At 47.2% G+C, this 23,236-nt stretch overlaps 1 protein-coding gene across 1 annotated transcript; it reads left to right on the top strand.

Annotated features, from left to right (window-relative positions):
- Positions 1–4,665: 4,665 nt before the first annotated feature.
- LOC149339037 (uncharacterized) lies at positions 4,666–22,936 on the top strand. The gene is made up of 2 exons (XM_089550868.1): positions 4,666–4,746; positions 20,934–22,936. The coding sequence occupies exon 2, from the start codon at positions 20,939–20,941 to the stop codon at positions 22,934–22,936; it is 1,998 nt and encodes a 665-aa protein (XP_089406994.1). The 5' UTR covers positions 4,666–4,746; positions 20,934–20,938.
- Positions 22,937–23,236: the final 300 nt, after the last annotated feature.

The raw sequence follows: 23,236 nt of genomic DNA, 5'->3' as shown, positions 1-23,236 counted from the left end.
TAGCCGCAGAAAGTGCTTAACGAGAACCCCGTGGCACTCGCACCAAACGAGAGTAGAACTGGTAGAGACAAAGAAAGTCCTAACCTCGAAAGAGGGACCTCCAAATACTGTTTTCTCTGAAATGCGAACCGCCGGCAGGAGAGGAGAAACTGGTCAATTGTTTCAACTTCTCCGCATGTGTTACAAAGGTTTGTCGTAGCGAACCAGCAACTGCATAAGTACAAGTTGAGGTGGGGGATTCTGCAACGAAAAAGCGTCATGGACACTTCACACCGCCTTGTCTTACATGAACGGACATTCCATGGGAACTTTAAATGTTGAAAGTCCACGGTATTCAGCAACAGATCACCCAAGCTGGCTGATATATGTTGGAACCGCTAGAAACGGGACATCTCCGACGGAATGAGGTGAGGTACAGGATATATTACTGGGGCAGTGAGATATGACCTTGCCGGTAAATCAGCCACCTCGTTGAAATAGATATCCGAATGACCAGGTACCCAGACAAAGCGGACCTCCCTTACTGTGCGCGGAACAAAAAAACCTAAGGGAACGCATCAATAGAGAGGTGCCGGAAGTTTGGAGAGAGACTAAAACTGAAAGGCAGTTTACAAGGATAAGTACCCGTGCTACATGCGACGGAATTTTAAGAAGAGCCAAACCAAGAGCCAAAAACTCTGCAAAGAATACTGGAGTGTAATCAGGGGTGCGAACGGAATAGCTGAAAGCTCACAGCTCCCGGAAGCATCAGTGGAGTGAACAGCATGATGAGGAAAATGCTGTAAGTGTTCAGCAAGAAGACCATTTAGGATATTTGCGGGTGTGTGTTTTGCATGGGACGGAAAGATATGGTCGTAATAGAAGACGGCATCAGCCTATGTGTCAGAAACTAGTTGCAAGGAGGTCAGATCGACCTGAAGCGGGGCCAACAGGTTCTGCGTGAACCTAACTTGCGGAAGCTGATAACGTGTCCAATGAGTAGAGAAAAACAGGTGTGGGTGGGATAGAAAAATGGGAGTATTAACACCGAGGGCCGGGTCAAAGGACCTGAGGAAAGTACGCACCGTGAGTAGTTGGAAGCGGGAGTAGAGATCGGGAATACGGGCTTCCAGATAAAGGAGGGCATTTGAAGCCGATTTTGGGAGCCCTAGGCATAGCCGTAGGGCACGCCTTTCCAGTAAAGCTAAGAGCTGCATCTTATAGTTTGCGCTACCAGAGAACAAGACGCAACCGAAATCCAGAATTGGTCTCATATAAGCCTTGTAGAGAAACAGTAAGGTGTCGACGCATGCCAAAATTTTTATTGCCGACCAGTGTCAGCCGGCCCAGAGCACGTTCGCCTTTAATAACATTATTCTTAATATTCTGGCGCCAGTCCAAACTTGGGTCGTAAGTAACACCTAGGTATTTAACCGACTCCACCTGCGGAATTGGGGTGGAACGGTAGCTAGCGAGATGTACAAAGGGGTGTCTGGAGGAAATACCAGCACGCCACACTTGCTGACATTAAGTGATAAATTAATTTGGTCCAACCAATCTTCAAGAGCAGTCAGGTATGTCTGAAAAGACCGGTAAAGAGCATGAATATTCTTTTCTAAGGAGAAAAAAAGCTATATCATCTGCATATACAAAAGGTGTAATGTTGGGATGAATGGGGATCTCCCGAACCATTATGTTAAAAAGCAGCGGTGACAGAACAGATCCTTGCGGCACACCTCTGGATTGGACATATATATTAGAACAGAAAGATCCGTCTGTACATAAGAACAATCTGTCTTTTAAAAATTAACAAATCCAGGCATAAATGTAGTGCGGTGGATGTAGCTGTGCAAGTTTGTTAAGAAGGACCGTGTGTTCCACGCTGTCATAAGCCTTAGCAACATCAAGTGTCACCAAGGCCGAAACTTCCCTTTTGCTCATTGAAAGTCTGATTCGGCTTTCTAGATCCACATGCGCGGTCCATATGGAACAACCGCGACGAAAGCCTGCTTTGATTCTTCTTCTTCATCCTCTTAAGACGTGGCTCCGGGCGTAGCTTCTTCTTTGCCATCGATATTTCTCCTCCGCTCTGGAGGCCTGAGCGTGCGCGCATCTTTAATCACCGTCTATCGTTGGGGGAAAATAAGGCTGAAGTTCTGTCGTTAACACGATGGCGTTAAGAGTATCCCGCTGTGTGGGCATGCGCCATTTTACGGGGATAACAATTACAACAACAACAACAACAACAACAACAACAACAAGAACGCGTCCCGTTCAGCGGCAGCCTTGGCGCAGAGAAAAACAAGTAGCTCACCTACCACCTAGGTCACGTGATCTTGTGACGTCATCACAACCTGTCCATCGCACTGTGAGCAAACTGCCCACTTGGTTGAGAGAAATTGCTCGGGAAAAGCGACCTGGGTATCATACCCCTCACTGATGGCTAGGTTTGAAAGAGCCACTCACTGGGGCAGTGGTTCATCGCTTAACCGCTGCACTACTCCACGGGAAGTTGTATGAAGACTCTCCGCGATCTACGATTCTAGAGAATGACAAGTTACACATATATGGTTGTGTAGGCAGAACACCTAAGTGACAGAGAAGAACTATTTGCGCGGGAGGGTTCTCTTTTGCTATTGCATTCTACTCTTACGATAAGTGTATGTTAAAAGTTATGTGATGGTGGAAGGAAGAACAGTGTTAGTGTCTGCCAAGTGGCCCGCAAAGAGGAACCCATCAAGGCTATCGCCCCATAACCTTAAGGGAGAGCTTAAGTTTCTTCTCAAGTTTTAATTAGCCCATGCTTGGAAACACTGCACAGAAGGAAATGGAGAAACCGACACGGGAAGTGAATTATTTGCTGAGTAGCTGGAAAATGAAAGTACGAAACTTTCGCAGTAAGTGTAAATCAAAGGGCATGTGGATGCACGCGCAATCGGCACAGCATGGGGGCAGTGGCGAAGCAGCGCACTGCTACGTTTCGCAACAAGAGGATCGTCCATTCATTACTGCTCGTCTGCTTTTTCTTGTTGCTAAAAATTATGCGTTTTGTTTTAGTGGCATTGAGTCTTTTTCTCCATCTGGTGCGCCAAGACTAAAAAGCCGATGAAGATACATTTAGTTTAATCGGATCTTCTATAGAATCTATTACCTTATATACTACGCAGTTGTCCGCGAAGGGTCGAATTTGTACCCCAGAGTGAATGCATGAATGGATATCATTGATATAAATTAAGAAAAATGAAGGGCCGAGGATTGAACCCTATGGTACTCCTGAGTAGACATCTAAGTTATCAGACTCAGCCATTTCATTCAAGCTAAGCAGCAAAGGAATGATTTGAAATCAAATGTGTTACGACACGAACACTATCGATACCACGGCACTTTCAAAAACTGGTCAACGTCGGCATTGCAGAGCCAACCACCATGCGACAGCACTCTGCACATTTCAAATAATTGAAACAAGCCATGTTATTGCTGCTTTGGAGTGTGTGCAGGAATGGGGTTGTCGTGACCACACAACAAATGAAAAAGGGTAAGTGCGCCAGCAAACCTAGCTGATCACTCAGGAAGGTGCATATATGCATTTATGCGTGATCAAATAAATTTAGGCAAGTGGAAAATGCGAGTAGGATTAAGGAGACCTGGCGGCATATAAGTCCACCATCGCTGTCACTCAGCAGGCAAGTAATCTAGTCCGTGACTGGCAGTCACACGCAAATGGAGGTAACAGATGGATATGCGCAGATGACACCTCCTGCTCAGGGCTTCGAGCATGCCTCGTCACCTCTTACCCGACCACGAAAAAAATATCCGATCTTTAGTGTATTAAAATGAAAATTATTTTTTCATGAAGTGACAAACGCAATGCGCACTGTAATTCGTCAAACTGTAGTTTATGAATTATACTTCCGAAGGAAAAAAAAGTGAAAACTTTCCAAAAATTTTTTTGGTTAATTATGCTGGTAATAGAAAAAAAAGATTACAAGCAAAATAAAAATAAGCCGCTGCACAGGGCCAGAAATTGAGTACATAAAAATTAGAACGTACAAAACATTGCACATGCTCTTAGCTACAATTCTTACGATTTATCAGAGTACATAATACACTGCTCGTTTCGTGGCCTTTCAAGTTAGGCAATATGACTGATGTGCCATGAGAAAGCAGTCGTGCGAGGACCTGAAGTGAAGGTGTGGAATGTGCTGCACCATGCACTAATGTGGGGTTTCTCTGAGGTTCCTCAATTTTTATTTATAAACCGCTCGAGAAAAGCACGGATCAATTTTTTCCTGTTTGGATCTGCACCTAACCCTGGCCAATCTCCGCCATGGGTATGTGCCATCGCTTTAGAAGCAACAACAACTAACGAACGGACGATCCTCTTCTTGCGATACGGTGCCGCCATCTTCTGCCAAATGCCTTGCACGAACACGCTCGACAGCTAGAGGCGAAGTTTCGACCTTTTGTTTTTCAGCTATTGAGCAAAAACGCGTATTTCCACTGACAGTTTCACCTTTTTCTTGTTTCTAGAATTTCCAAGCGCATGGCATATACAACAGGGCTTCAACCTTCTTTTCCTCGAATTATATCTAGTGATCACAGGGCGCGCGCAGGCTCGAGCCTCCAGCGCGCAGGAGGCAGATCGGACACAGAGAAGAAGCTACGCCCGGCGCAAGGTAGGCACAATGAACGCCCGCCTCGCTTCTGCCGCCAGCGGAGGAAGCAGGAGCCGAAGATTCGGAGCCAGCCCTGGGCACATCATCTCGGGTAAGCTGTGCAAGCCATATACTCTCGAAAGAGGTGCAGAGTGGGAGACGTCGCGTTATGTCGTGAAAGGAAGGCGTCGCTTCAAGGCAGCGTATAGTTCGGGTCTGTAATACCTTGCGTTCTCTCGAGTACTGACAGTGTCAGCACGGGTGCGCCTGGATAATTACTTAGCAGTCTATTAACTACTAGGCGTTAGCTGCACGCGTCACCATGGTGGGCCTTAGTCCTAACGGATACAAGGCACTTGGAGTTGGGCTCTCGAAAGTGTGCCGCCTTGCGTGTTGTGGCCTCGGCGACCCTTAGTGTGTGAGCTCTCTCGCTCCCGGGATCATGAGGTGAGGTACGGGAGTACCCATATCGCTCTGGCTTCTTGCCCATGGGAGCCCAAAAACCGCCTCGAAATAAATTAAGGCGAACGAATTTAATGCCTCATCGTTGTCGACAGAAGGTTGTCAGCAGAAGCTTGTCAGCAGAGGTGTCACGCTTTTGACGGGTGTCCACCGAGATATGTTAGACAGGTACTGCGTAATTTCCTTTCCTCAAATACAATTTTCAATTCCTTCATTACGACCCCTCTTTCTTCTTTCACTCCCACTTCCTCCCTTCCTGTACGGTGCGGTTCAGGTGTCCGCCGAGATGACAGAGATCGACTGCGCCATATCCCTTCGTCAAAAAGCGTTGCGTTCAAAGGGCAAGGCATCGCGCCGAACGGGTAGTGGCGTTCCGTGGGCGCCCTGGCAGCGCTACAATACGCTGTCGCGTTCCACTCGTAAAGGCGAAGCTTAAGCGTCATTAATTAGCAGTTAATTACTATTTACTCATTAATCTGTAATTGGTCATGTTATTTGTGATTGCTAAGTAATTAGTCATTCATTATGTGTGACGTCATCCAGTGGTGAAATCACCATTGCCCCAGAGGAAGTCAAAGTGGTGCGGAAAACGCTTTCGCCTCTATACGCTCTTTAGACAGTCAAAGTGCCCCCTGAATTTTTTTTCTGATAATTTTGTTCACTGCGGCCGTTGAAAGTGTAGCTGAAAGGTACTGTCGGGAACGAAATCTCAGGGTAACGTCTTCTGCAACTGAAGCCGGTAGCGGCGGCTGGAGGCTATACTCGTGGAGGTCAAAGTAAAAATTTTGTCCTTTCACTTCCAGAAGTGTGCTGGCTGGAGGCAGTTCATAATAGAGCTAAAGTTACTGGGCCCGCGTTCCAGGAAATTTTGCCCGCGAATGTACAAGCGCTCCTTTTCAGCTCTACGGCTGTACCTATTCATGCTATCAGACTTGACTGTAGCACCCCTAAAGTAATAAGAGCTTCGTGCATGAAGGTATGGGCACGTAGAATTTCAGCGCTAAATTCATGCATAAACAAGTCCGCGAGATTGCTGATACCCTCGAACATGGAGGCTGTTCCAAACGTGGCGGATTTGTCAACATTTATGTGCACTTATTTGATCATTGCCTCCGATCATACACATGCATGCTGAGCTGAGCCTGCTGCTTAGAGAGATGACCATTCTACGAACAGCCGCCGGCGTGCTTCTATTCATAAAGCAGTCTCCTTCGTAACCTTCCAGACAAGCGTCGCCTTTTGTTCTGCACTTTTATCAGCGATACAACGCAATGCCCACGACGAGAGTTTAAACAAAGCTCCTATACGCTCCGGAAAGATGTGCAAAGCACAGGCGACGGCAAATGGTGCACGCGGTGCATTTGTCGGGACCTGTTCGCATCCGAGTAGTTGAAGAGGTCTGAGTTTCTTCAGGTATTGTAGTGGGTATCTTTTTGAACCAGGGCCACATTCAAATGTAGGATCAGTGCTTGGGTCTTTCTCTTCCTAACGCATTGATCATTTCCACGAGTACCTAAACTTCTCGGGCTGAGTAGTATGTGATGATTATACGACAATTCTGCTCTCGCTGAAATACTACCTTGAATTACTGGAAAATTGCAGCGCAGCAGTAACAAGGACGAGACGAGAAGGACGCAAACACAAGCGCTGACTAACAAGTGTGTTTTGTTGCTCTGAGTCAGCCTATATAAGAACTAGGTACAAAACAACAAAAAAACAAAACAGGAACCAACGCATCACGTCACGCATTCGTGGCACGATTATCGGAGTTGTCTCCCGTACCTCCAATCTTTCGTCCTATCATTGGCGTTCAGAAATGACATTTCTTTTTCACTAAGGCGCACGGAGGGGTTGCTGACACACTTATCTGCGCATTGTGATATCGCCAGAGCTTCTGCTATCAACTTTGTGGTGGTGTCCCGACACTTGCGAAGAATAACTGTTCTTTCAAGGGCAGGGGTGCAGCCCTCGCACTGGCTACAGCGTAAGGCGAGTTCCCCGAGTTTGGGTCCCTTAGATTCATTTTGTGCTCTTGTAGCCTTGTGTTCAGGCATCTCCCTGTTTGGCCTATACAGAGGTTGCCGCACGACAGGGGAATTGAATATACCACATCTTTTTCGCAATCGACGAGACGCGGACGGTGCCTCGTCACGCAGTCGGGCTCACGTTCGGTGTCAGAATTTACTCCTTTGCACAACTGATGCAGTTTCTTCGAGGCCGAGAAGAAAATATCAACCCCCGCTCTGATTCCTATCCTTTTCAGTTTGTGTGATACCGCGTGTAGGTATGGTATCACAGCTGCCTTTGTTCGACGTTCATTTATGGTGGGCCCATTTCGCGATTGTTTAAGTATGCCCTCTGCAACAGCAATTAGGAGATGCGCTGGATATCCGGCTTGCTCCAGACGACGCACTTGGCTTCGAAAGGCTTCTTCTTTACGGTGCCCACACGTCTTCTCAAGAGCGCTCACAAAGCACGACTTCACAATGGCCCTCTTCACAAGCTTTGAGTGCGCTGAGGCATACGGGAGGGCAGGTTTGTTACCCCTCGGCTCACAGGCCCAGCAAACGTGTTCAGAGCCAAAGTACAGTCCTAAATCTAAGAACCGAATGTGGACGTTGGCTGGGCGCTCATGAGTCACCGCCAACGGTCGAAGACACTCCGAAAACATTGTTAAAACTTCGGGTACCCGCGTATTCGCACAACCGTTTTCGTCGTTCAAGATCACGAGAAAATCATCTACAAACCTAAACACTTCGTCTATTCCAATCTCAGAGCATCGGTCCCGTATCTTGCAGTCCCGGACAGCAGGGCATATATCGCTTAGTACGGGCGCGACACAAGAACCAATGCAAATCCCGTTTCTTTGAGAGACAATGTGGTCTTCGAACTGTGCGAAGGTGGAATTCAGGTAAGTGTTCAGCAGCTCCAGGAAGGTACTTACGGCCACGCCTGAAGCATTTTGAAATATAACGGCAGCATGGGCCTTGATACAATCTCTGACATCGCTTAACAGGTCGTCAGGCGGGAGGGAATAATACAAGTCTTTTATGTCCACAGATATGGCAGAAAAACTACCTGTGGACATAAATGACTTGTATTATTCCCTCCCGCCTGACGACCTGTTAAGCGATGTCAGAGATTGTATCAAGGCCCATGTTGCCGTTAGATTTCAAAATGCTTCAGGCGTGGCCGTAAGTACCTTCCTGGAGCTGCTGAACACTTCCCTGAATTTTACCTTCGCACAGTTCGAAGACCACATTGTCTCTCAAAGAAACGGGATTTGCATTGGTTCTTGTGTCGCGCCCGTACTAAGCGATATATGCCCTGCTGTCCAGACTGCAAGATACGGGACCGATGCTCTGAGATTGGAATAGACGAAGTGTTTAGGTTTGTAGATGATTTTCTCGTGATCTTGAACGACGAAAACGGTTGTGCGAATACGCGGGTACCCGAAGTTTTAACAATGTTTTCGGAGTGTCTTCGACCGTTGGCGGTGACTCATGAGCGCCCAGCCAACGGCCACATTAGCTTCTTAGATTTAGGACTGTACTTTGGCTCTGAACACGTTTGCTGGGCCTGTGAGCCGAGGGGTAACAAACCTGTCCTCCCGTATGCCTCAGCGCACTGAAAGCTTGTTAAGAGGGCCATTGTGAATTTGTGCTTTGTGAGCGCTCTTGAGAAGACGTGTGGGCACCGTAAAGAAGCCTTTCGAAGCCAAGTGCGTCGTCTGGAGCAAGCCGGATATTCAGCGCATCTCATAATTGCTGTTGCAGAGGGCATACTTAAACAATCGCGAAATGGGCCCACCACAAATGAACGTCGAACAAAGGCAGCTGTGATACCATACCTACACGCGGTATCACACAAACTGAAAAGGATAGGAATCAGAGCGGGGGTTGATATTTTCTTCTCGGCCTCGAGGAAACTGCATCAGTTGTGCAAAGGAGTAAATTCTGACACCGAACGTGAGCCCGACTGCGTGACGAGGCCAGGGTGTCGAACCGGAATTTTTTCGGGTTCGGTTCAGGTTCGGGTTCACGCCTTTCGGGTTCAGTTCCGGGTTCGGCTCCGGAGCGGCATTCCGTTCCGGTTCGAACCGCTCCGGATCACGTCGAACCGGTTCAAACGGTTTCGAACGGGTTCAGACTATATAAAAATTCTGAACGTAGGTTTTTATTCAACCTTGTTTTGCTTTTTACTTCTCTTTGTGATATAAGCATATAAAACAGCACTGAAAGATTTGCTCAGTGCGAGATGTTGTACTGTCCGCGGTAAAAAAGATTTAAATTTACGCAAGTGCCGCGAAATCAAATGAACTCAGAATTAATGTACAACGGCTATGTATACTAGACTCTATCTAATGAGATACATACAAATAAAAGCTGATGGATTTTTCATCTACAAAACCTTTCAGCTTCAGCAGTTTCGGAGTCCCCATCAGGCGAGTGATAGGTCTCTCTTGAAGCTCGTGTCAATCGGGAATTTTTCCGGCGAAAAGTGCTTACGCGGGCGCCATCAGGACCGCTGCATGCGCCTACTATGAGCGGAAGTTGCCTTGTATTTACAGGTGTATAAGCCAACACATCTTTCTGTCACCCTGAAAACGGTTTGCCATCCACCCCCCCCTCCTTTGTCTCACCTGCAGCATGCATCTAGAGAGTTTACCAAATATATTTTATTTTTATCACCTGCTCTACATCGCCTTTCTACCTCCTCGCATTATATATCTCGACCACCTATAGCTGAGTTTCTTCAAAAACACAGCAAATCGTGGCTTGTACCTTGTACAGTGTAAAATTAAGATTTTGGCCTATGCTGATGTCGTCTCCGTCTCTTGCTCTGATGAAAAGAATATGATAAAAAAGCAGGCTTGCATTGGTTGGCGGCACTTCGTGTCTGTACGGACACAAACTTGCGACGTCTTCGATGCGACGTTGCGTTGGGACAATGTTGCAATTGGTGCATTGCAAGAGGAGGACCGTAAATTCGTTAGAGTTTTTGTGACTTTTCTGGGGCGCTCTCAAAGGGAGCCCAAGCGTGCACAGAATTTCATGCTACCTTGATACAGCATGGTGAGTCTTTCGTGCAGTTTTTGTCCACTAACCTGTTTCATGATTTTTATTTTTCGAAACCGAAAACCACCGTTTCTTGGCAGCTGTGCTTATTAGGTGACTAAATGCTCATCTGTCTTTTATGTACATAGTCGTGAGGGAATTTTGTGCTGACGCACTCCATTTCCTAAATATTCGCTTTTCCTTAGAATACCTGTACGGCTTCTCCAGAAGGCAGCTGACAAAGGTTCTGATCGGTCATTACTTCCTCTACGTGTAGCCTTACCTAGGCTTTCTTGACGGCCTTATATTAAAGCGAGTTCAGAGGATGGACATTCAATAGGCTTTAAAAACGTTTCTTAGACTTCAAACATCGACCTTACGTGTTAGGACATGCCATCGAGCCAAGCGGACGTTTGTGCCATGATCAGTGAATTGCTACATCTGCAAGCAAGGAGGAACCATTGAACAACGAAATTATTTGTGACGCTATGTTCGTTTGAGACGTAGCACAATTCAGCAGTCTCTTAAACAGGACATTGAGGTGTACGCCTTACACTATAAGATTTGTGCCAGTAATGAAGAACACCGGAATTCTGTGTGAACTTTTCCTGTTAATAAGACTGCTTAGCCTGTGAAGAAGCCGTATGCTTGATAAACACGCACAATCGCCACTTTCGGCGAGGTCACTCTTCAGAAAACAGCTCATTTTAGCTCAGATCGTAAATGCTGCGAAAGTTCAACCTCCTGACTGATCGCCCTTTCTTGATGTGTGCGCCTTCCAGAATTTTTATGTGCGGGCAGAGCAAGGGAGTGATAGTGGCATGAGGCCGTATGCCGAGGCCGCGGAATTCGACCCAGTCCAGTAAGGCAAGACGAGGTCAGGTAGGTTCCTGATATTCCATGAGGCAACAATAAAAATAATATTCGAAGATGGCCGAGTAACCTAAGGCATCAGTAAACGAAGCTTTTCGGTTGCGCCCGCCACCACTGGCTCGATTGCCACTCAGGATTAGAATATTGTAGTTGGTTTCTTTACTGCGTTAGCAGTTTAGTCTCCTTTCTCAAAAATCTCCATGGTGTGTGTGTGTGTGTGTGTGTGTGTGTGTGTGTGTGTGTGTGTGTGTGTGTGTGTGTGTGTGTGTGTGTGTGTGTGTGTGTGTGTGTGTGTGTGTACACGCGTGCACAATTCGGTGGGCACACATCCGGGCACTCACTGGCAAAAAAATTGACAGATGGTTGCAATTGTCGGTAATGCGAAGTTTAAGCGCAACTCATCACACGCTGCGTCCCTCATAGCCTGAGTCGCTTTGGGACGTTCAACCTCAATAAACCAATCATCACACGCTACCTGGCATGTGGTGTATTATGCTGCTAGCCACTCTTGGGGTCATCCCGTGTCAGACACCATCCAGGTGGCGTTTAATTCGCTCTGCTACTTGGACAACCGGTTGCGCTGGCTATGCCGACTGCGACGCAGAACGCGGGAACGGGCGCATAATAGCTGCGGTCTAGGATACCCCATCTACCTGCAGCCGATCTACCTGAGGTGGAATGCTGTGAATGCTGCACGTGTGCCGTCGTAAAGCGTTCCACAAAAGAACGCGAGAACGCTAGCGAATCCTGACGCCGCGGTGCAAAAACCGTCGCGGTGGTGAGCGGCGAGCTTCCAACAAGTTGGAAATTTTCGCTGGGATGCACCGCTCAGTCGCCCATTCGCTGCATGTGAACCAACCTTAAGCCTCTCGCCTCAGACACAAACAACTCGAAGCGAGGGTTCTCGCACAGCCTCCGCCCTCACCGTTCGACCACGTTTTTTGTGGCACTCTCGGTAAAAGAAGACGCATTACGTTCGCTGCTATTGACGAGGTTGGCGCTGGTGAACACTCTGATGGTTCGGTTGCACTATACCCGGGCTGCCGCCCCGAAAGCACGAAAAGGTCGACAGTCGTCGGCGCCGCGCGGAAGTAGCGGACACCATAAATTTCCTCACTGTGCGCTTTTCTTTAGACTACCTGTATAGCCTCTCCAGAAGGCAGACGACTCATGTACTTACAGGGTATTTCTTTCCTGTACTGTTGTATCGCTAACCTTTTCTGGAGTTCCTTAACACCAGTGCTTTAAAACGTGTTAAGCGAATGTACATGTATTTCTTCTGCTGAAAAAACGTTCTTCTCTAAACTTCACACACCGACGCTGCCTGTCAAGGCATTACCTCATGCTGAGGAGAATGTTTGTGTCATGAACAGTAAATTGACACCTACGCCATGCTCCAAAACCATTGATCATTGTTTTATTCTGTGCAATGATGCTACGTTCTTCTGGGACATAATTACGGCGAACGTGCACTTGAGAAGGACATTGAAATCACACGGATTAGTACCCGTTTTTTGCCAGTGGAGAAAAACTGTGTTGTGCCGTGTGATCTATTTATGTTGCTGTGACTGTTTAGTCTCAAGAGCCGTATGATGGACCACCGCCGAATCAAGGCGGTCATCGAAATTTTTGTTCCGTGAGTAGTGCCCTTTGGTGAGGGGAGCATATGTGGCCCTGGAAGGGCCGCCTTGCTGGCTCCCCTATCTACGTATATGCATGGGTGTGCCTCTCAGACTTCTGATGTTTAGGGAGGTGAGGATTTGCAGGGGTATGGTTGGCTCGTATTACACAGCCTGGTGTTTTGTGGCATGGACTTACTCTGATTTTCCTTTTCGGCACTATTTCCTTGCAATAAAGGAAAAAATCGTCGCCGTAGCTCAGTTGGTAGAGCACCGGATGCAAAATTCGGAGGTCAAGGGTTTGGATCCTATTGGCGGCGTGTGTTGTTTTTTTCAGTTTAATCAATTATCGTTCAAAGTAATTACTCTTTAAGCTCCTATTGATGAAATTACTTTTAAAAAAGTACGTCCCCTATGCTCCTTGGTTTCGGTTATTGTTGGCTTCCCGCATGTGCGGCAGAGGCAGATATAAGCCGCCAGTCAGAGAACTCAAGATACAACAGTCCGAGAGCAGCGTGACGAAGCTGCCCGCAAGCGATTGTCATTTTTTTATTTAAGCAGAACAATTTCAATGCATCGACATTCGACATAACAGAAAATCACTTCATCGCAGTAACATTTCATTTCAGTAGCACCTTTCTGGGTGTTTTTCACATCTCAGCGAGCGCATCTATTTCCGCATTGCCTCTTTGTGTAATCACTATTTTTTTTATAAGTATCGTACCACTGCTACATGCCCGCCTTTCATTGCTTATTTCCGTCGCGTGCAACAAAGAATATTCGGATTCTTTAAAAAAAAACGCATGTGTATTTCTTTGTTTTGTAATAATAGTATTATGTGTGTTCTAACGCGTCAAAGCGGCGCGGAGTCTATCAGGAACGCTGTAGTGGAGGACTCCAGATAACGTAGACCAGCTGGGGTTCCTCAGAGTGCACTCATCTCGCACAGCAGACACGCATGTTTGCATTTCGTCGCTATCAAAATGCGACCTCGCCACCGGTATCAAACACGCGACCTTGGCATTAGCAGCCGAGCATCACAGCCACTGAGCCATCATGAGGGGTCTTATTCATTATCTGCTGTCTGAGACAAGGAATGCCTCAGAGAGTAAATGTTGCACAACGTGATTGGGTCATTGCGCCTATGCTTCACATATTTATGGTACTCGACACACACAAAAAAGGAAAGCATTCTCAGTCAGTGCTTTACGAGTTAAAGCAGTGATAACAATTCGAGTAAAGCTGTACGTAAGCATTTGAAAGGGGCATACTGTAAAATCCAACATTTTACGTGAATCTGGCGTAAAATACTTTGTAATTACCAAACGCGCATTGCGGAAACGCCAATTAGCTTTCTTCCTAGACACGAGACTTCTTTCAGTTTTGTAGTTGAACTGGATGCCATTTCGGCTGGATGCCATTTTTGCACTCCATAGCGCCGACAGCTTTCGGTGGGTAAATCTACGCGCTGGCACATGCCATTTGGTCTGAAAAAAAGAAAAAAAAGTATGTCGTGTTGCACGAAATGTGCGGCTGAACCGAGTCCCGAAACGGTTCGGAACGGCTCCTTTGAATTGTTCCGGTCCGGGTTCAGTTCCAAGATGGCGAAAAAAATTTGGGTTCGGTTCGGTTCCAGTTCCGGGCAAAAATTCGGGTTCGGTTCCGGTTTCGGGTTCAGATTCGGTTCCGGTTCGACACCCTGGACGAGGCACCGTCCGCGTCTCGTCGATTGCGAAAAAGATGTGGTATATTCAATTCCCCTGTCGTGCGGCAACCTCTGTATAGGCCAAACAGGGAGATGCCTGAACACAAGGCTACAAGAGCACGAAATGAATCTAAGGGACCCAAACTCAGGGGAACTCGCCTTACACTGTAGCCAGTGCGAGGGCTGCGCCCCTACCCTTGAAAGAACAGTTATTCTTCGCAAGTGTCGGACACCACCACAAGAATGATAGCAGAAGCTCTGGAGATATCACAATGCGCAGATAAGTGTGTCAGCAACCCCTCCGTGCGCCTTAGTGAAAAATAAATGTCATTTCTGAACGCCAATGATAGGACGAAAGATTGGAGGAACGGGAGACAACTCCGATAATCGTGCCACGAATGCGTGAGGTGATGCGTTGGTTCCTGTTTTGTTTTTTTGTTGTTTTGTACCTAGTTCTTATATCATCATCATCATCAGCCTGACTACACCCACTGCAGGGCAAAGGCCTCTCCCATGTCTCTCCAATTAACCCTGTCCTTTGTCAGTTGCCGCCACTGTATCCCCGCAAACTTCTTAATCTCATCCGCCCACCTAACTTTCTGCCGTCCCCTGCTACGTTTGCTTTCTCTTGGAATCCACTCCGTTACCCTTAAGGACCAGCGGTTATCTTGCCTTCGCATTACATGCCCTGCCCAAGCCCATTTCTTCTTCTTGATTTCAACTAAGATGTAATTAACCCGCGTTTGTTCCCTCACCCACTCCGCCCTCTTCCGATCTCTTAACGTTACACCTATCATTTTCCTTTCCATAGCTCGCTGCGTTGTTCTTAACTTAAGCTGAACCCTCTTTGTTAGCCTCCACGTTTCTGCCCCATAGGTGAGTACCGGTAGGATACAGCTGTTGTATACTTTTCTCTTCAGGGATATTGGTAAGCTACCATTCATGATCTGAGAGAACCTGCCATATGCGCTCCACCCCATTCTTATTCTTCTAGTTATTTCCCTCTCATGATCCGGATCTGCGGTCACTACCTGCCCTAAGTAGACATATTCTCTTACTACTTCCAGCACCTCGCTACCAATTGCGAACTGCTAGCTAGTGAGGCTAGCTTAGCAGTGCTATTGGAGGAATTAGCCGGTATTAAATGGGATGTCATAGGGCTTAGTGAGGTTAGGAGGACAGATGAGGCGTATACAGTACTAAAGGGTGGGCATGTACTGTGCCATCGTGGATTAGCAGATAGGCGAGAACTAGGTGTGGGATTCCTCATTAATCAGGATATTGCTGGTAACATCGAGGAGTTTTACAGTATTAACGAGAGAGTGGCAGCTATCGTAATTAGGCTTAATAAGAGGTACAGGCTGAAGGTGGTGCAGGCCTACGCGCCTACATCAAGCCATGATGACCAAATAGTTGAAAGCTTCTATGAGGATGTCGAATCGGCAATGACCAAAGTAAAATCACAGTACACTGTACTGATGGGCGACTTTAATGCAAAGGTAGGTAAAAAACAGGCTGGAGACAAGGCGGTAGGTGACTATGGCATAGGTTCTAGGAACAGTAGGGGAGAGTTATTAGTAGAGTTCGCAGATAGAAATAATTTACGGATTATGAATACCTTCTTCCGCAAACGAGCAAACAGGAAGTGGACGTGGAAGAGCCCCAATGGTGAGACTAAAAATGAAATAGACTTCATACTGTGTGCACAACCTGGCATCATAGAGGATGTGGAGGTCCTCGGTAAGGTCCGTTGCAGCGACCACATAATGGTAAGGTCTCGTGTTAGCTTAGATTTGAAGAGGGAACGGAGGAAACTGGTGAAGCGAAAGGCTATTAACGAGTTAGCATTAAGAGGGAAGGTAGAGGAATTCAGAATGTCGCTGCAAAACAGATTTTCCGCTTTAACTGAAGAAGACGACCGTAATGTTGAAACAATGAATGATAATCTTACAGCTATCGTTACAGAGTGCGCCGCAGAAGTAGGTGGTAGGATGGTTCGGCAGGATACCAGCAAGCTATCTCAGGAGACTAAAGATCTGATTAAGAAACGCCAAAGCATGAGGGCTTCTAACTCCACAGACAGGATAGAACTAGCAGAGCTATCGAAGTTAATAAATAAGCGCAAGGTAGCCGACATAAGAAAGTTTAACATGGAGAAAATCGAGCATGCTCTAAGGAACGGAGGTAGCCTAAAATCAGTGAGGAGAAAACTGGGCATAGGTAAAAACCAGATGTATGCGCTAAAAGACAAACAGGGCAATGTCGTCAGCAATATGGATAAAATAGTTGAATTAGCCGAAGAATTTTACACAAATCTATACAGGAGCGAATGTAATCATCAAGTTACTGAGAGAGGCAGTCGAGCACAGCAATGGGACATCCTGCCAGTAACGAAGGAGGAAGTAAAGAAAGCCTTAGGAGCAATGCAAAGAGGGAAAGCAGCTGGTGAGGATCAGGTAACAGCAGATTTGTTGAAGGACGGAGGAGAGATTGTGCTACAAAAACTAGCCACCCTGTATACGCAATGCCTTGTGACCTCGAGAGTACCAGAAGCTTGGAAGAACGCTAACATTATCTTAATTCATAAGAAAGGAGACGTCAAGGACTTGAAGAATTACAGACCAATCAGCTTATTGTCCGTTGCCTACAAGGTATTTACTAAGGTAATCGCTAATAGAGTCAGGACAACCTTGGACTTTAGTCAACCAAATGATCAGGCAGGCTTTCGTAAAGGATACTCGACAATAGACCACATTCACACTATCAATCAGGTGATAGAGAAATGCGCAGAATATAACCAACCCCTATATATAGCCTTCATTGATTATGAGAAAGCATTTGACTCAGTGGAAACCTCAGCTGTCATGCAGGCATTGCGGAATCAGGGTGTGGAAGAGTGTTATGTGAAAATATTGGAAGATATTTATAACGATTGCACAGCTACTATAGTTCTCCATAAAGTCAGCAATAAAATTCCAATACGGAAAGGTGTCAGACAGGGAGACACGATCTCGCCAATGCTCTTCACTGCCTGCTTACAGGAGGTATTCCGGGGACTGGAATGGGAAGAGTTGGGGATAAGAGTTAATGGAGAATACCTGAGTAATTTGCGATTCGCTGATGACATTGCCTTGCTAAGCCACTCAGGACAAGAACTGCAAAGCATGATCAACCAGTTAGACAGGCAGAGCAGAACGGTGGGGCTAAGAATTAACATGCAGAAAACCAAAGTAATGTTCAACAGGCTAGCAAGGGAACAGCAGTTCGCAATTGGTAGCGAGGTGCTGGAAGTAGTAAGTTCTTATATAGGCTGGCTCAAAGCAGTAAAACACAGTTGTTAGTAAGCGCTTGTGTTTGCGTCCTTCTCGTCTCGTCCTTGTTACTGCTGCGCGGCAATTTTCCAGTGTGCAGAACCAACTTGCCAGTCACTATGTTTTAAGCATACCTTGAAATATTAGTGTACAGACTTGCCAATAACACTGCTACAGTTGTACACTGATCCAAAACCTTTATCCTTAGCCTAACCAATTCTAAATTCAATTTTATACATTTTCCTTGTCCCGAGGCTTTCACCCAGGCAGCCCGGTCATTTTCCTTTAATAGCAAACTCCTGCCGCGTTTTTTTTGGTTCTGAAACGTTCTAAGAAGTGATAGAAATTTCTCATTTTCTTATCTTTCGTGGCGATGCATATGACTGCGGCAGAATGCAGAGGGCAGCACATTTGGAGCAGGCGTCGAGTCTGTTATTCTTGCGTTTTAATGTGTTTTGTTAACGGAGAGAAAAAAAGAGTGAACCTATTATGAGGCTTGAAACAATTTTCTCTAATATTTGATTTCATGCTTTCGTCATCATCATTATTGTACTAACTACGCCCACAGCAGGACAAAGGCCTCTTCCATATATCCATCTAATTACTCCTGTCCTCTCCCATCTGCGGCCACCTTATCGCATCGGCCCACCTGACTCTCCGCCGATCCCTGCTAAGCTAGCCTTCTCATGGAATTCACTCCTTGGAAAAAACAGCGCTAAGACGAAGGACAACGATAAAGAGTACAACAGGACCGGCGCTGACTATCAACTGAAGGCTTTATTAGAAACAACTACTAATAAAGCCTTCAGTTGATAGTCAGCGCCGGTCCTGTTGTACTCTTTTTCGTTGTCCTTCGTCTTAGCCCTGTTTTTTCCAAGAAACATGTACCAACTAGCTCAACTCTTCGTTTTATTGAATGCACTGCGTTAATCATATGGACGATTATCTTGCCTTCTCATTACATGCCGTGCGTATGACCATCTCTGATTTGAACGGGGGTCAGTGACGCAGGAGCAATAGTAATATATATATATATATATATATATATATATATATATATATATATATATATATATATATATATATATATATATATATACACATATATATATATATATATACAATGAGAGAAGCCAACATGCACAGAAACCAAGGGACACAGGAGATTTTATGTATATTTATTTTGTGGTGTTGATCAATGGTGACTTTTACTGAATATGTTATCTCTTAAAGCTAATTGATTAAAAAATTAGTTGATTGGCTCAGGCATTAAAAAGTTAGGTGTTCAGGTAACATTAAGAAATATGCAGGGATAAGGCGGCCGCAGCTGGCACGGGACAGGGTTAATTTGAAATATATGGAGAGACCACTTATCTCCACTAGGGGAGCTGGATGCCGCATCGTGCACTCGAAAGTGAAGCCACCGGAAGTAAGCGGTCTTGTCCCGGAAGTCAGCCTTTGGCAGTGCATGAAATCTGACCTCAGCACGGTTTTTCAGTTCCAGTTTTGTTTTCCTACATAGCATTTCGTCTTTTCGTCGTTCTCGTCTTTTTACATGACAATGCCTACCTGTTGCGCTGTCGACTGAGCAAGGAGAGCAGCGAAGTCTTCGCGAAAGGCGTTTCAAAAATAAGGGTCCATTGCATCGCAATGGGACGACACTAGCAGACGACAGGACGTCGCTACACGCAGCAAGTATGGAGCCTCGTCTACTCGGCTCCGTGTCGTCTCGTTTGCCTAGCTTCGTCAACTCTGCTCTTTACTGTGATGCTTGTTCCCACGCTCAAGCCCAAGTTATGCTATCAATGGGGTATACATTTAAGAAAGAATAGATGGAAACTTTCACCAGGCAGCTTACTTTGCAGCGACCATTTTACCGAATTATGTTTAGACAGAACCGGAGCGGGGGCTAGGCTACTATCTGGTGAGGTGTCGATGGTGTTCGGTTGGTTCGCATTAGAGCCTCCAAAAGGTATGGTACTGCTTTTTCGAGGGAGCGTGCCATGTACTGTTTCGTATTGTAGCAAGTTAAGCATGAACGGGCTTTTATTCGTGGTTTTTGATGCAGTTGACGTCTAACAGCGCTTCTCATGCGCACTGCAGCACTCGTCTTTCTTGTCAGTCGTTCCTATCGCGCTGTGCCTTTTCTTTGCTACACGAAAATTCGGTTTTAAGATGACCGAGCCTCATCGACATTCCACTACTACTCCTTCACGCTCAGAAGGCAAGAACCAGACAACAACACAGTGTTTAATGCACGTACTCCTTTGCCGCGGCAGGGTGAGACCTGCATGCTTGTTTTCTTCGGTTTCTCCGAAATTACAGGGTTCTGCACAGAATGCTCACATTTCTCGCGTTCACCTTGCTTGTTCCTTTCATATAACAGCAGACATTACACGAGAACAGCGCAAAAAACTGAGAACGAAAGGGCGAAAGACACGACTTTTTGCATTAAAATCAGCAGACACCCCACTTCCGGGACAAGCCGTCCAACTTCCGGTGGCTTCACTCGCGCTCGTCTCGGAAAGCGGGGATGCGGCATCCAGCCACCAAGTGGAGATCAGTGGGAGAGAACTTTGGCCTGCAGTGGGCGTAGTCAGCCTGCTGCTGATGATGATGACATATTTGTGATTTGTAACCATTTAAAAAACAATTTTAATTTCTGGTTTATGAAATGTTCTAGTTGCGTACGTTTGGTTGGAAAGTACAAGGCTTTAATATACAAAAAATTGTTAGCCTTCCCTTCAAGCGGCGGGCAGCAGATCTTATGTCATCCACCTTGAGTCTTCTGCGGCTTGCTTGCCGCTAGCTTCCGGCCTTGGCCGGCCTAAGGTTTAACGACCTTACACTAGACAGCCTGCCCTGCGTGAGTAACAAAATAATGATAAGGCCGCGTTTCGATGGAAGCAAAACGCTAAAGGCGCCCGTGTGCTGTGCGATGTCAGTATACGTTATAGATCCCCAGGTGGTCGAAATTATTCCGGAGACCTTCACTACGGCACCTCTTTCTCTCTTTCTTATTTCACTCCTACCTTCCTCCCTTCCCTTACGGCGCGGTTCAGGTTTCCGCCGAGATATGTCAGACAGATATTGCGCCATTTCCTTTCCTCAAAAACCTATTTACAATTTTTACCGAACCCTGGTGGAGATACATAGCACGTTAGTTAAAAAGCTAAAGTTACAAGTCTCTGAGAATATTGCAGTTTCTCAGTGACCCGGCCGTATTCTGATCGAAAAACGGTGGTAATCAATGCTCTTTTTTTTTCGCGCAGGTTTCATGACCAGTGGCTATGACACTGGAATCGACGCATTGTGCAAATCGACGCTGCCAGTAGCCGTCGTCGCCGTTTTGTTCGCATGCGGTATCATATATTTGCTCGCGACCAGGATGGGAGGCAAACCGCCGGTAACGGTCCGTCGCTGTGAGGGCCTGGCGTGCAGCGACCCGTACGAAGCTCTGGAAAGCCTTCTGAACCACACCGTAAAACCATGCGACGACATCTACGAACACGTGTGCAGTCGGTGGACCTGGAACTGGGAGCACCTGGGATTCCTCCAGGAGTCCCTGGACAACTACCTGGTCCAGATGCGCGCCATCTTCGATAGTCCCAGCGCCAACGCCGCGGGAGCGGAGCTCGCTGGTGGCCTGCGGGCCGGCGGCGGCCTCTACTCGCAATGTCTGGCTGCCATGGAGATGAGGGCGCTCACCCTTGAGGAAGACATGTTTTTCTTCTTGCACAAGTTCCTCGTGAGTAGAATAACCGACAGCAGGACGACACACGATGCCATGAAGGTGGGCGCGGAGACATCGTTCACGTTCGGCCTCAACGGATTGCTGACGCTGCGCCCTCAGCGGCTCGACGCAGCCGCAGTGGTGTACGCACTCAAGGGCAGCGCTCTACAGACGTCGTTCCCGGCTGTGGCCGATTTGCAGCTCTATGTCAGGATCATCCTTGAGGCCGCCAGCGCGCCAGCGGCTCCGAGCCTCGCGACCGCTGTTGTGGCCCTTGACGGCATCGTTGTCGCGCATAAGCATCGTCAGAAGTTATCGCACAGAAAGATCCCCGCAGCAGAGCTTCACCAAGAATCGCCGGCGCTGTGGTCGCTCACTGACGTGCCCATGAAGCGCCTGACTGCCATGTCTACCTTGACCAGTGGATTCCTGCTCGTCCGCGACTATGAGAACACCCTGGCGGTGATTCGTTTCTTCGAAAGCGCGGCGCATGCGGACGTCTCGTGGTACCTCGTCGTTCAAATGCTAGCTGACCTTCTGCTCTTCGACTACATAACGAGGTTTGAGCTGAACGACAAGTGGAATGTGATGCGCGCCTGCTCTAGGGCAGTGAACAAGGCGGTGACCAACGTGTGGTCCTCCTTGGCCAAGCAGCTGATGCTGAACAAAACGAGCCACGACTACATCTCTGACATCTTCGAGACCATCAAATCGACGCTCGCTTCCGATCAGAGCTACTTCATAAACTTCGTGGACAACACCACCTTTTACAGGATACAGGAGGCCCTCGGCGGTATTTCATTCGTGTCCAATGGGAAGCTCTTAGAAAGTCAGCTCAACCTCATGTTGAAGAGCGGTTCTTTGTCATCGCCGACCGAGAAGTTCATCCGGAACTACGTAGCCATCCGCCACCAAACCCGTTCCCAGTCGCTGATATGGCCACCGAACGTCTTCTGGGACATAGCCTCGGTTCTGGAGATGGAAGCGGGTGCCTCCTACAGAGATGAAACCTCTTCTTTGTACATTTCCACGGCGCTTCAGATCCCCCACGTCTTCTACAGGGAAGAACCACAGCATCTGCTCAACTACGGCACCCTCGGGGCTGTGCTGGCCAGGGAGCTGGTGAAATCCGTCTCTCCTGTCGCCCGTTTCAACCAAGACGAGCCGCTGTGGTCCCAAGAAGCCACGCAGTCGTTCTTGAAGAGCATGGTTTGCTACGTGGGTACCGGCGTCTCCCAGCATGTGGGTAACGCGACCGAATTCAAGTTGGAGCTCTTTCTCTGGCTGACGAGTGCTCGGGTGGCGTACGACGCACTGAGGAACGACTTTTCCGACTCGATCCCCAAAGACCAGTCGTGGACGGCGGTGCAGAGGCAGTTCTTCCTGCGCTTCTGCCTCACGGCCTGCGAGTCGTCGACCGCCACAGCGGTGAGCGCGCGCCACAAGTGCATTTGGCCACTGGTCGAGAACCCTGCTTTCGTCCAGGTGTTCAACTGTCCGCAGGGCTCGTTCATGTCGTCGCATCAGAAGTGTAACGCTTAGGCACTGACGACTGCCGAGGGAAGTTTTTCTTCGATCGCGGCAAATAGTACGTTTTTATGACGTTAACTTTTGTTACACTGAAAAACCTTTCTTGGACACTATTTCATGTGAAATATTGGCGGAGAATTCGATAGTTTTCTTTTCTTCTACAGTCGCATCCAGTTTGTGCCTGCCTAATCCTATACAAGTGCGTGTATGTGTAAATGAAATTAGCGGGACTTCTTAAAATATTTATCTGATGAACTGTGGTGTGATAGCGCCGACGTGTGCAGATTGACAATTCTCGGTAGTAGCTCATCA

This window comes from Amblyomma mixtum, chromosome 6 (assembly GCF_055824585.1).
Source record: "Amblyomma mixtum isolate Tamu chromosome 6, ASM5582458v1, whole genome shotgun sequence".
Lineage (NCBI taxonomy): Eukaryota > Metazoa > Arthropoda > Arachnida > Ixodida > Ixodidae > Amblyomma > Amblyomma mixtum.
This window is presented reverse-complemented; position numbering and strand designations above follow the sequence as displayed.

Bases quoted from the DNA above. Each gene is read 5' to 3' on its own strand.
- LOC149339037 (XM_089550868.1), top strand. From the start codon at position 20,939: ATGACCAGTGGCTATGACACTGGAATCGACGCATTGTGCAAATCGACG.